General features: G+C 34.0%; 2 protein-coding genes across 2 annotated transcripts; one reads left to right on the top strand and one right to left on the bottom strand.

Moving 5' to 3' along the window:
* Positions 1-3,513: 3,513 nt before the first annotated feature.
* On the top strand, positions 3,514-7,608 carry LOC105122073 (Haloacid dehalogenase-like hydrolase (HAD) superfamily protein). The gene is made up of 6 exons (XM_011020980.1): positions 3,514-4,457; positions 4,877-4,974; positions 5,800-5,824; positions 6,475-6,595; positions 6,683-6,817; positions 7,081-7,608. The coding sequence occupies exons 1-6, from the start codon at positions 4,016-4,018 to the stop codon at positions 7,283-7,285; spliced, it is 1,026 nt and encodes a 341-aa protein (XP_011019282.1). The 5' UTR covers positions 3,514-4,015; the 3' UTR covers positions 7,286-7,608.
* A 1,450-nt stretch (positions 7,609-9,058) lies between these two features.
* LOC105122072 (signal recognition particle subunit SRP72) lies at positions 9,059-12,355 on the bottom strand. The gene is made up of 6 exons (XM_011020979.1): positions 12,147-12,355; positions 11,929-12,071; positions 11,306-11,658; positions 10,821-10,917; positions 10,427-10,705; positions 9,059-10,308 (listed from the first exon to the last, which is right to left on the bottom strand). Exons 1-6 carry the CDS (start codon positions 12,277-12,279, stop codon positions 9,322-9,324), a joined length of 1,992 nt encoding a protein of 663 aa, XP_011019281.1. The 5' UTR covers positions 12,280-12,355; the 3' UTR covers positions 9,059-9,321.
* Between the last annotated feature and the right edge of the window lie 231 nt (positions 12,356-12,586).

Raw genomic sequence — 12,586 nt, 5'->3', positions numbered from 1 at the left:
TATAATAGCCCTTCAATTTATTTATTTTCTTAAGATTTGGTCCTTGTATCTTTTAATTACTATTTTTTAATTTTAATTAATTAATAAAATTGAAATATGTTTTTAATTTCATCATTCTTTATTTTTTTTATATGTCAAATCTAGTCTCTATTTTTTTATTGCTATTTATTTTATTTGAGATTATTTTTAAATATTTTTTATGATTTCATCTTTCTTTATTTTTTTCATGTTAGAATTTATCCTCTTTCTTTTTATTGCTATATTTTTTTTACTTAGAAAAAATTTTAATTTGATTTTTTTCTTATTTCATTATTCAATATTAAATTGATAGGGAATTGAATTTCTCAATTAAGTGTAGGTTTAGGATTTCATAGATTGTGAATTTGAGAGATTAATCCAAGTTTAGGAGATTTGTCCATGTTTGCTTGTTTTTTTTTTAAAAAAATCTCTTGTTTTTTTAGTTTCATCTTTCAATATTTAATTTAATTTGAGATAGAGCTTTATTAATTTGTTTTATTTGCTTTCTATAGGAGTTTTTATTAATTTTAAAAATAACCCGAGTTTTCTCAGGTTTTTTATTTTTCATTCTTTGTTAAATTTAGTTTTTTTAATGAATTATATTAATTACTTAAATATAAGCATAAGATGCTCACTTCATAATATTTTATTTGGTTTGTTTTCTGGATCGTTGCTCTTGATGCATGCACTTTCTCTTTCAGTGTCATAATCCGACCTTTCCTAGTGGCTTTAGAATCCTTGGTGAGCCTTTTTGATAGTGAGATAGTGTTTATAATGAAGAGACAATGAGTTTTAGATGAGTTTTTCTTTTATTTTTTTCATGTATTATATTAATGGCTTATTTTTATAGTGAATTATTGACAATAATTATTTATTTAATTATTTGTTGTCATATTTTTTTTAAAGATTAGAAACAAATGATTTGACTGGGCGAATTAAAAATTTAGTTTTAAATTAAATATCAAGGATTAATACATTTATATATTTATATCTCCGTACTCTTTGTTTTGTATTTAAAATATAAAATGTATTTTTTTTTGTTTTTATTTTAATACCAATCATGTATATTATATTTTCATTATCTTTAAACAATTTGTATAGTATGTCTACAAATGTTAAAAATCGACATGTATAGCATGTTACCCCGTGAGTTTTTTTCGCCAGTATACATTTTAGTCAATGCAATTACCTAGTTTTCAACATGTTCAAGACTTTTAGGATGAATATAAACTCAAGCCAATCAATAAAATTGCAGAATTACAGGAACATGAATACTCATGAAAGAAGACAACAGGCATGAACAAAGGAGTGATCGGAGGACAGTTCATGGAAGGCGGCTTGTTGACTTTTCAGTGCTGCTAAACAGCCCCTTCATCCCTGTTGATATTATAATGGACCTGTTGTAGGAATTAATTTTGCTAATTAACGGAATTAATTCATGTTATTTTAACCCTTAATTACCCATCTTTTATTACAAATAAATACCAAACGTTTTTTAGTTTTAAAAACCCCATATTTTTTATTAAAAAAAACCAAAACTATTAACAAAAAAAATAAAAACATCACCTCGAAAATATTACATTACCCATTAAGATCTACGAACTTAGAAAACAAACCATACTCTCTTTACGGCATTAGAACCTAAAAATATTGAAAAATACAACAAACAGAGACGAAGAACATTATAATCTAGCACTAGACTATTCTATTGGTTTGCGATATATTATAGACCATAATTAAAAAAAAAATTGAGCACAAAAAAATATTCAAGTAATGGTAAAATATTTTCTAAAAAAAAATTTCAACCATGAATTTAAGAATATTTTGATCAAATATTGAAATAAAAAAATATTTTATTCATTTTAGTTAACTTGGGCTAATATATGAAAATCACGAGGATAGTCTTGAAAAAAATAATTTAAAAGCTTAATTTCTAATTAACTTGATATTAAAAAATAAAATTGATAAAAAATAATAAAAAAATAAAATAAACTCAAGTCAATAAAGCAAACTTATGATGAAAGTTATATATATCATCAATTCAATAAATTTTTATCCCAAAGATTATTCTTAATTTGATTGTATGAACATGAATCACATGAATTTTTTTTTTTTTGAATTAAACACTATATTTTTAGAAGTAAAAAACTATGATAGGCATGTTGTGATGACATGACAAAGGAGAGTCATGTTTGAGTTAAATAAAAAGAATATTATTGTTAATAAATGGTAAGATTATATTTTTCTTTTAAAATTAAAGGATAATTTTTTTTTAAAATCAAATAAAAATAGTAAAATAATAATAAAAAAACAAAATAAAACATCTGCATGGTATGTGCATGGGCTTGCTTTTTTTTAAAAAGAAAATAGGTACATGACCTTTTTTTTTTTAAATGGTAGATAAAGTGTTGTATGTTTTCTATATATTTTGATGACTAAGAAATGCGGGAAAAATTAGAGGTTTAGTTTTTTTTAATTAAAATTCATTTTCAACTTATCTCTGATACAAAACACTATAAACACATTTATAAACCTATCAATGGCCACAAAAAAATTCAAAGAGCTATTTCAAAAACTAAAAGCAATCCCTAATTAAAATTACTTTTTCTGTTATATCTACCTCCTTTAATAAATATAAAGAAAAAACATATAAGCTAAACTATCCTCGTGAAATAAAATTTATAAACACAAAAATCAACTACCTTTTGCACTATAAATCATAAATAATGATGAATTTTTTCTCTATCTCTTTTTTTTTTATGGAAAAAATCTAAAAAATATAAAATATAAAATTTAGTACTAAAATTGAATTCTGAAAAACTAAAAAATTTAGTTATCTAATAATTAGAAAAGATAAGTGATTAAAATGAGCTTTTTAAACAAAATTCTAAAACACCATCTATTCTATATTTTTTTTTGCATTTTAGTTATTTATTTTTTAATTCAACTCTTTCTACCCAAAACAAATATAATTGAATACTAATTTAGGTTAAAAAAACTCAATTATAAAAAAAACTTTCAAAGATCAAATTGAAATCTTTTTTAAAAATTAATTATTCTGATTTGGTAGAGAATAAAAAGTAAAATAAAACTACCACATGACTAAGTGTTTTGCATAAAATAATATATTCATTACCTATGTTAATAATCATTTTCCCAACAGATTTATCACCGATTGAAAAAGAAACTCTAATTTACTAAAAACAATCCGCAAGTTGTTGCGAGAAAGCAAAAGTGAGTGGGAGTCTCAACTCTCAAAAACATTGTGTAATCATTACAATCATTTCCATCCATCACTTAGTTTTAAAAAACATTTGTCATATGCAAATCAGAATGGCAGATGAAAAGTAACGTTTGATGGATAAATGAAAACAAAGAAAAGGGAAATCGGGGGACAGAGATTTTGCAAGTTAATAACGCTGAAGAACAGATAAAAACGAAGTTAAGGCATAAAATTCTCTTTAACTTATAATTAACTGCAACAAAAATAGACTAGCGTTTTCCTCCGTATATAAATGAAAGCAACAGAGCGGCATACGGAAAGAAAATAGCAAAAAGGGTCACTCAGCGGCGACCACAACAGTCCACCGACCTTTCTGCGTTTTGCATTGATCTCTCGTCATTCTTTTTTCATATTTTTGTTTTAAAAAGAGAGAAAAAAAAATACTGCAAGATTCACAGCTATATTTTTTCTGAGAAAAATTCTTTCTTGATCCAGTTTTTTAAGTTATCCAAGACTCCCGAATTTTCTCGAATCCAAAGAACTTACCGTCAAAAAATCGTATTGGGGTTTCTTTTTGTTGAGAAATTGTTATCCTAGAGGATATTCTCTTCAACTTCTACTCTTTCTGATCTTTTCATTATCCAATCTTTGTTTCTTTAATATACGTCAATTGGGTTTTGAAAGCAATTAGTATTTGTTGATTTAATTGGATAGATACCAGCTTTGAGCATTTTGTTTATGTGGGTTAATGGTGATATTTGAGAAGCAATCGTTATGTTAAAAAAGCAAGCAACTTTGCGTTTTTTCACCACCAATAGAAGAGCTCTAATCATGGCTTCTTTAGCCCGTAATGATCCATTTCTTAAAGGGTTTCATAGTTTACCTCCTCAATCACCAACAAGGCCTCAATATTCATTGCTTTTTAGGAATGTTAATGTTTCGTTTGATAATTCCGGTAGCCCTGGTTTTAGGATCCATAGAGGTGGTGGCGCTTTGATGTTAAAGGGGTGTTGCTCTGACTCTTCGCGTGATCAGAAAGCACGCGCATTTGCACCAAACAATCAGTTGGTGCGCGATTTTGAGGCTAGATTGGAAGATAGGAGTACTAGTATTAATGGTAGATTTGTTAACGATCATGGCTTATGCGGGAAGCTTCCCAGATTCCCTGACTTTCCTCTAACTGAAAAAATTGTTGTTGCCGTCGATGTTGATGAGGGTATTGGTCTATTCCCTTTGTTATGCTTTCATTGTTTTTGCTCTTTTATATGGGTGTGTTAAATTCTTGGTCTTTTGTTTGATTTATTAACGGTTGTTTGAATATTTGTTTTATTGAACTGCAAAATGCTACCTAATGAAGGTGCAAAGTCAGAACTTTAAGCCTGCCGCAATATGGGTACTTGACGACTCGTAATATATTGCTAATGCAATATTTGACTGGGCAAATATATATTATATGATGTTAATGGGTTGATATTGGATGATGATGTGGTTATGATGCCTTTTTCCTGGTTATGTTGCTGACTTCCAGAAGTTTTTTATTTGCAACCATTCAGCTACAGGTTCTATGCTTGCTTCGGCGCTTGTTTACTTGCTTTCTTTCTGATGTATCTTTTTTTCCTTCTTTGTGTTGAACAGTTCTGGGGAACTTTGTGTCAGCTTTGAACAGATTTATTGCTGATCGCTACTCTTTGAATCACTCAGTATCAGAGTATCATGTCTATGAGTTCTTCAGGGTACTCCATTCACTATCACTTTTTTACTTTCACATTTAGTACTGGCATATTATGTTCTGTGGTTTCTGAGGTTAGAATGGATGAGCTAGCTGTGCTAGAGAATAGAGGCTGCAAACTTTTTCTGTTTACAATTTTATTACTGAGTGGCGTTTGGGAACCATATTTTCTCGTGGAGGAAGACAATTAGAACTAAGCTTGAAATTCAGGAGTAGTAAAAACCAGAGAGGGCTTTGTCTGGAATAACAAGAATGTAGCTTTGTGAATCTCATGGTCGGACTTAGATCTCTGTAACACCTGCATCGTGAGACTTTGGGCATGCATGTAGCTGACCTGAAGCATGCCTAATTGACTGTAGCATATTGTTACAGCTGTTAGGTTAGATTATCACAGATATTGTGCAAGTTATGGATTGGTGCATCAAGTAAATCAGTAATGTGATATTTTTTTTTTCCATTTCTTTAGTGCTAATGAATGAAAAAATAAATACAGAGTTCAATTTAGTTATTGTTACAAAATAATTTAATTATTAAGTTGGATATTTTCATGGTCAATTCTTCTTGTGGGCCGTGGCACCTGAGAACTTGAATTTACTCACGTTAAGATACCCTCATTCACCATGTTGAATATCGGGGTTCATGTTAAGGTATTCCAACTGCTATCTCTTACATTGAAGTCTATACAGTTTATAGTGTTCTTATACCCTTGTTAACAAATGACTTTCACTTTCTTGTTCCTTAAATTATGGTTTCTGCTTCTAAGAAAATAAATGATTTACTTCAACATGTATTCTGATGCCCCCCCTTTTTTTTTCTTATCTGTTAATAGATATGGAACTGCTCTCGTGATGAAGGTATTGCTATTGTATTCCTTGTTTCATAAGGCAGGTTATTTTTATGTATTGAGGATGTGGCCTGTTAAAAGTGTTCAATTCTCAACAGTATTTGAGAAAAATTTTAAATAAAATTCATGGTGCACTGTAGTCTTGCAATTGTGACCTGTTAAATTTGTTCATTATAGGTCTTTTGAGTGTTATGCTCCATACCAGATGATAGAAGTTGGCAGCTCATTTTTAAAACCAAGTAAAATTTCATAAAAGAATTGCAGGGGTCTTTTTGGATTTGCATTTGATATGCAGGGATCTCTAACTAGCTGTTATCTGAAAGAAATATGAGAATCCTGTTTACGTTCCTGTATAGTAGACTAGAACTCCTGTTAACGTTTCCAAATTCAGTTTAGAGAAGTTAAATGAGGTGCTGTTTCTAGTTTGCTGATGTCTATAACTATCATTGTGTGTATCCAGTTTGAATCTTTCATAATTGTGAATTATAAATGCAGGAGACTGCTTGCTACTTTTGAATGTCCTTGTTTGTATTTTGATCAATTATCTAATTGAAGAGAGGATATATTGCCCTCTGATTTTTGTTTAGTTATATATTATTTATCCTGCAATAATTATTCTTTAATTGTTTTATAATTAGAATAGCTTCCTTATTGTTGCAGCTGATTTTCGTGTCCATGAATTCTTCAAGACACCATATTTCAAGACTGGTATCTACCCAATCCCAGGTGCTCAGAAGGCGCTTCATAAGTTGTCAAGACTTTGTAAACTATCAGTTGTGACGTATGTGTTCTTGGCATTTCATGTTATCATGTATAGAGAGACAAACATTGGAAATAACTGGGCTCGATTAATTGAATGTACAAATAGGTCTCGGCAGAATGTCATCAAGGATCACACAGTCAAGTGGCTAGAGAAGCACTATCCAGGAGTCTTTCACGAGATTCACTTTGGAAACCACTTTGCTCTTGATGGAGAGTCTAAATCAAAGTCAGAAATATGCAGGTATGTTCATTTAACCACTTTGCAGTATGTTGAATGCTCTCGGGCCCCTTAACTGTGCTAATCTTCTAACTTTTGAACTTGTCTCTTAAAATCCTAGTGATTGGAATTGAATAGGGAAGTGCACCGTGTAACATTGTTAAAACTTGGAAGTACAAGTATTCTGAGCTTGGCTTTGCCAGCACCATTGATTTAGTGACCTTGTATGCAAAGTCCTATGGATAGAGTTAAAGTGTCTGGCTCCTGATCTTAATTTTATCTGGCAGGTCCTTAGGTGCAAAGGTTCTGATTGATGATAACCCAAGATATGCCATTGAGTGTGCTGAAGTTGGAATCAGGGTTCTACTTTTTGACTATGAGAACTCTTATCCATGGTGCAAGACAGATTCGGTTAATCAGAACCCCCTGGTCACAAAAGTTCATGACTGGGATCAAGTAGAGCAACAATTGGTTTCATGGATAGGGTCTTAGTTCTCAATGATTTTGTGACAAGGATTCACAAGATGTCACCTCTTCATCACAATATAATCATTGATTCTAATGTCTGGTTCTTTAAGAGTGCCGAAAAAAATTTTAGCATTGACTTTTGGCAAGCTGGCTGTAAGGAGACCGTCCAAATAGCGCTCTGGTTGTATGAACAGAAGTAGAATTATTGAAGCTTGTATATTTTCCCTCTTCGGAGGCACGTAGATTAGAATGGTAAATTGCCAAGATTGTTGAACACTCGTGCTGCTATTAAATCCTCCTCTTCTTCGGAATGTCATTATATGCCTACAGTTTCTTGTTTCCACTCACATTTATTGTTAGTAATAGTGCTCGAATACATTACAGGCAAACCAGGCTTGATTTTTTATAACGTGATGCTTGATCTAGGGGGAAAAAAAAAGTACCTACAAAATGCACATGTGAAATGCATGGAACCTGTTAAACAATCCTTGAGATGGGAAAAACTTAATGCTGTCAAATTGGTCTAATATGGCCAGTTATGCCGGCTTTTCATAAGCAAATCTTATATTCTGTACTGTAATTACCTGGTGTCATGCCTTACGCAATAATTCGGGCGAATCTATGTGATATAGAGCTGCGAATCCAGGGCAGGTGAACAGTCCCGATCCTTTTAGTTCAGTTGTAGCCCAAGCGCAAAATGACCCTGCTTTTTAGTTTCGATCGTGTAAAGATAGGCATAATGGACTCCCAAAAGCGGTCACCTTGGCCAAACTTTAGAGCATGAGTTCCCCCCAGTCCGGCCTTATGGTCGATAGAGCAAATACTCTAATTTTATTATTTTCTGATTTGAAAACCTCAGCTGGAGTTGGTTAGGAGGTCCAGGCTACAGAAGGCATTTGGAACTAGTCCACGAATTTGCCTTCAGATTTTCCAACGTCTCTACAATTCTACCCCTCAACCTCATCTATTATCATTTGTTAGAGCATGTAATCACTCTTAATAGCCCCAGAAGATAGTTTTTCTTTCATAAGATGTTTTAAAGTGATTGGTAATCTCTCCATTTGATTAACAGAATAGTGAACTCTCATTTGCCTGGTGCATGCATATATTCTCCCGGAGCAATCGGCCTTAAATTGAGCGTCTCTTATCTTGATCTTGTTCTCGGGCAAGGCAAGAGCTCTTGCATGCAACTGTCAGTCCGAACTTTGGCTAGAGTAGAGACTAAACAACTGTTAATCGAATCTGAGCGTATTATCCACCGTGAGCATCCTACCTGTTCCGGGCTGGAATATGCACCGTGTAGGAACATCAAATGCATTTTGGAAGGAGACAGGAGTTTCTGTTTGCTCCATCAGTATGTCACAAACAGTTGAGAATAATACAAATTGTTTGATTTGTAAATGGGTTTTTATATTTCTTCAGCAGATTGTGAAAGTTATCGCTATTGTTGGGCGGTTGCTTCGCAATGTTTAGAATGAGGGGCTCTTGGACTGGCTCAGATTGAGTACTAAGTACACCAACTCTTGTAAATGCCCCCATTATTTACCAAAAGCTACCCCAATAATCAGGGAATAAGTTCTAAAACCATAGAACTTTCATTTTTTTTTTTTTTGCGGATATATTGAATTCCAGGTGAACTAGGAGCCAAGGTCCATGTTGAACCCTCTTCCCATTAGAAATTGATCAAATAAAAGTCCCCTCATTACAAAATAACAGCAGCAGAAACAAGAATCAATGCAACCATACCATTTCACCAAAAAAGGTGTTAGGAAAAAAAAAAAAAAAACAAAAAGAAAAGGCACAAAATTTCTCAACTTTCTAAATTTCAGATGGAATCCAGAGTATAACAAAATTCCTCAACGTTTCAACTGCTTCATATTGAATCCGGAAAAGAACAAAGGCCAGATATAAATAACCAAAATCTTAATTCAAGTGAAGATGGCTAAAACAATGATGAGAAACGATCCAAAACTCTCCTAACCAAAATGCTGCAGTTCCTTCCTGCTTTCTCTGGCCACCCTGGTGGGCTATGGGAGGAGGATCAAGTGGTTCTTTCCCAGTTAATTCCTTGACTTCTTTCTTGATGACTTTGATGATGGCTTGGAGTGTTCTGCAGGTACTTTGGAAGTGGTAGCTTGGCCTGATTTTGAATTTGATGTGTTGGAGCTAGTAGAGGTAGCACCAGCTTCATGTTTTTCTCTCACTACAGCTCCCTGAGAACCTCTTACCTGAGCTGCCCTCTTATCCTTTCTCTTGGGCCTGTAACTCGATCTCTCTCTCTTGGGGAGCCACCTTTCTGGATCTGGAGGAGGGCCTGGATTAGCAGGATCAAACCCTTTCGGATACCTTGGCTTTCTCTTTCTCTTTTTCTTTGGCTTCTCCTTCTTACCCTCCTCATGTGCTCCAGTAACAACAACAGATACACCTTCAACGTGCTTAGCTCCAGAAGTCTTCTCCAAACTATCCACATCAATCCCCTTCAGACCTGGCAATGGTTTCAGCTTCTTCTCATAGGCTTCTGCCTTGTCAACATCCACCCGGGCAACTGTATTCACCAGCCCAACCAAAGCCTCTATGCTCCCCCGGCTTCTGACAAGCTCCTCATATAGGTGGGCAGCATCTTCCTCCTTGCCATGCCTGACCTTGAATGAAGCAGCCTCTTGCATTATAACATTCAGCTTGTCGTCCTCATTCATGGCATTTGACCACCATTTGATTGCAGAGTCAAGCACAGTGGATGCACCATCAACATCTCCAGCACGCTCTTTAAGAGCAACTAGAGTAGCAACAGTAGCAGGCATGTGCTGAATATCATGTATCTTAGACAGGGAGTCGGCTGCAATTTGGGGATGGCCAGCAGCAGCAGCAACTTGCGCCCTTGCAAGAAGAACGACCCTAGACTTGTCAGGGAACTTCTCAGCAAACTGACCAAGTATTTCTTCAGCTTTAGCAGCCTTGTTCTCTCTGACAAAGACTGCAGCTTGAAGCAACACTGGCAGTACACTGTCAGCAAACATGTCTGGCAGAGCAGCGACAAGTTCCCGTGCCTGTTAAATATTGGAAATAAACAGGCATTATCTAGGCATGCAGAGGATCCCATTGCTTGTATAATACTAGAAAGCAGTATAAATAAAAAAAAGGGATGCAAAAAGCCAAACAAAGCACCTGATCCATTTTATTCGTGTGGAGAAGCAAAAGCACTCGGTTTGCATATATTGCTTCCTTTTGTTTTGGAGAAAGTTTGTCAAGTCCACGAGCAAGCTGAAAAGCCTGTGCATCTTGTTCTTTTAGCCGATCGAGTTTTCTCAGGTTATCAGAAACATCTTTTGAACCTTTCAAAGCAATAAGATTGTTCACAGCAACTGCAAAGGATGATTCATCTGCCAAATTTCGATTAATGATTTCTGTGTAAGCTTCCATGGCCTCTGGTGAACGTCCTAAGAGCTGATCAAACAAGCTTTCTTAATTATTTACTATTCAGGGAGCAAAACAAAGAAAGAAACTGCCTTGCTACAAAAATAGTTAATGGCAAACTATTAACATGATGTCATTATCTTACTTGTTGAACATATGCCAACTGCACAGCTATAGGAGCCAATTCAATCTCTATATCATCCTCAGCCAAATTGTCATCCATCAGTGCTTCTTGACCAACTCTGCCCAAAATATCAAAAGGTGTATGTCAATGAGACCATAACATCAATTCCATGGAGACATTTATTATTCATGCTTCAAAAAGAGACCACTTCAGCATAGAAAATTTCAATAATAGAAAATGGAGACAAATCCATCCTCAACATGTGCCTTGCCATGAACAAACAAAAGTTTTATATCTGACAAAAAAACACAAGCATGAAGGACTATAAAACTTCGACAAGCTTATGGATTTCATCCAGTATTCAGCACACAACAATTAATCCACCACTTTGGTGAGATTTAGAAAAAGTATATAGATACCAATGCAAGCCACAATAGTGAAATTGTAGTGCCATTGAATATTTCCATAAAATCAATATCTAGAAAGAGCAAAGAAGTGTGTATCACCTTCGGGCTGTCAGCAAAAGCTGTTCTGCATCAGTGTATTTATTCCTCTCAATCAAAGAACAAGCAGTGTTGTATGCCAACTCAAAACTGCTAGAAGCTTTAATCCGATTTGCCTCCATCATTCCCTGAACTTGAGAAGACTTCCCAGCCAAAATCAACCCAGCAACAAGATTTATTTCTAAAGTATCAATCTTCGATTTTTGAAGCTTCTGATAGACATCAACACAAGCATCCATTTTTCCTAGACGAAACAGAATCTGAGATTCTAGCAACATTGTTTCCGAAGTTCTCCCAAGACCTTTCAACGACTCCAATGCTTCATCCAACTTGTTTTGTCGGTATAAGCAGTATGCCTATTAACACACCAGCAAGAAGAGAGTCAATTCTATAGATTTATGTGCGTGTTTTTAGCAACGAACCTCAAAAACCCTAAATTGCTTTAGGGAAAGGTACGAAAAAAAGAATATCCAGACCACCAAAATTACTGATTAAAATATCAGAGCAAATTCAAGATGCATTAAAAAGAGCAAACAGAAAGTAAATATTCCTAGCAAAATTAAATATTCCTAGCAAAATTTACATTTTTATTTTGTTCATAATTTATCAATAATCAGCGGATTTACCTTGAAGTAAGAGAAATCAAAAGGAAGGTTTTGCCTTTGAGCAGGGTGGATAGTCGAAAGAGCTTTGTCAATGCTATCACACTTTATCAAAGCCACTACTTTGCATCGAATTGCGTCTTCATCGTTTGGAGCTACTGACAGAACTGCGATAAAATTAACACAAATTAAGATCAAAATAAGTATATACATAAATAAATAAAATTAAGGAGAATAAATACCTTGATCGGCGACTTTGACGGCTTGCTCGAACTCAGATCGCTCGATGTGTCGATTGAGATTAGTGAATAGATCTTCAATTGGAGGGGGAGGCTGCTGCGATGCCGTCGCTTTGCCTTTCACTTTGGGAGCCATGACGGAATTTGTTTCTGCGATGGATGGAATGCGCGATGGAGCAAGCACCAAATTGGAATTGGGACCAACAGTTATAAGACCGACCCGGCCCGAAACTAGATAGTTGACCCGAGACCAGATTTAACCAAGTAACTTAAGTTTTGATTATGAGACTATTCCGTGGGTTTCTACTGTATTTTTTATTTAAAAATATATTAAATTATTCATTTTAAGATTTTTTTTTTTTTTTAAAATTAACATATTAAAATTATAAAAGTATTAATAAAATTAATCTAGCAGAAAATAGAAGCTAAAATGGGCCAAAATT

The sequence above is a fragment of the Populus euphratica genome, unplaced genomic scaffold, assembly GCF_000495115.2.
Source record: "Populus euphratica unplaced genomic scaffold, PopEup_1.0 scaffold19.1, whole genome shotgun sequence".
In the NCBI taxonomy this organism is placed as follows: Eukaryota; Viridiplantae; Streptophyta; class Magnoliopsida; order Malpighiales; family Salicaceae; genus Populus; species Populus euphratica.
The sequence above is the reverse complement of the archived record's forward strand: the minus strand, read 5'-3'. Positions and strand labels throughout refer to the sequence as shown.

What these genes read in the sequence shown, in the direction of transcription:
- LOC105122073 (XM_011020980.1), top strand. Translation starts at nt 4,016, where the DNA reads ATGTTAAAAAAGCAAGCAACTTTGCGTTTTTTCACCACCAATAGAAGA. An exon ending in TGCCGTCGATGTTGATGAGG is followed by an intron (nt 4,458 to 4,876) that starts GTATTGGTCTAT and finishes TGTGTTGAACAG; the next exon opens with TTCTGGGGAACTTTGTGTCA. An exon ending in TCAAAGTCAGAAATATGCAG is followed by an intron (nt 6,818 to 7,080) that starts GTATGTTCATTT and finishes TTTATCTGGCAG; the next exon opens with GTCCTTAGGTGCAAAGGTTC.
- LOC105122072 (XM_011020979.1), bottom strand. Translation starts at nt 12,279, where the DNA reads ATGGCTCCCAAAGTGAAAGGCAAAGCGACGGCATCGCAGCAGCCTCCC. An exon ending in TTGATTTCTCTTACTTCAAG is followed by an intron (nt 11,659 to 11,928) that starts GTAAATCCGCTG and finishes GTGTGTTAATAG; the next exon opens with GCATACTGCTTATACCGACA. An exon ending in CTTTTGCTGACAGCCCGAAG is followed by an intron (nt 10,918 to 11,305) that starts GTGATACACACT and finishes TATTTTGGGCAG; the next exon opens with AGTTGGTCAAGAAGCACTGA.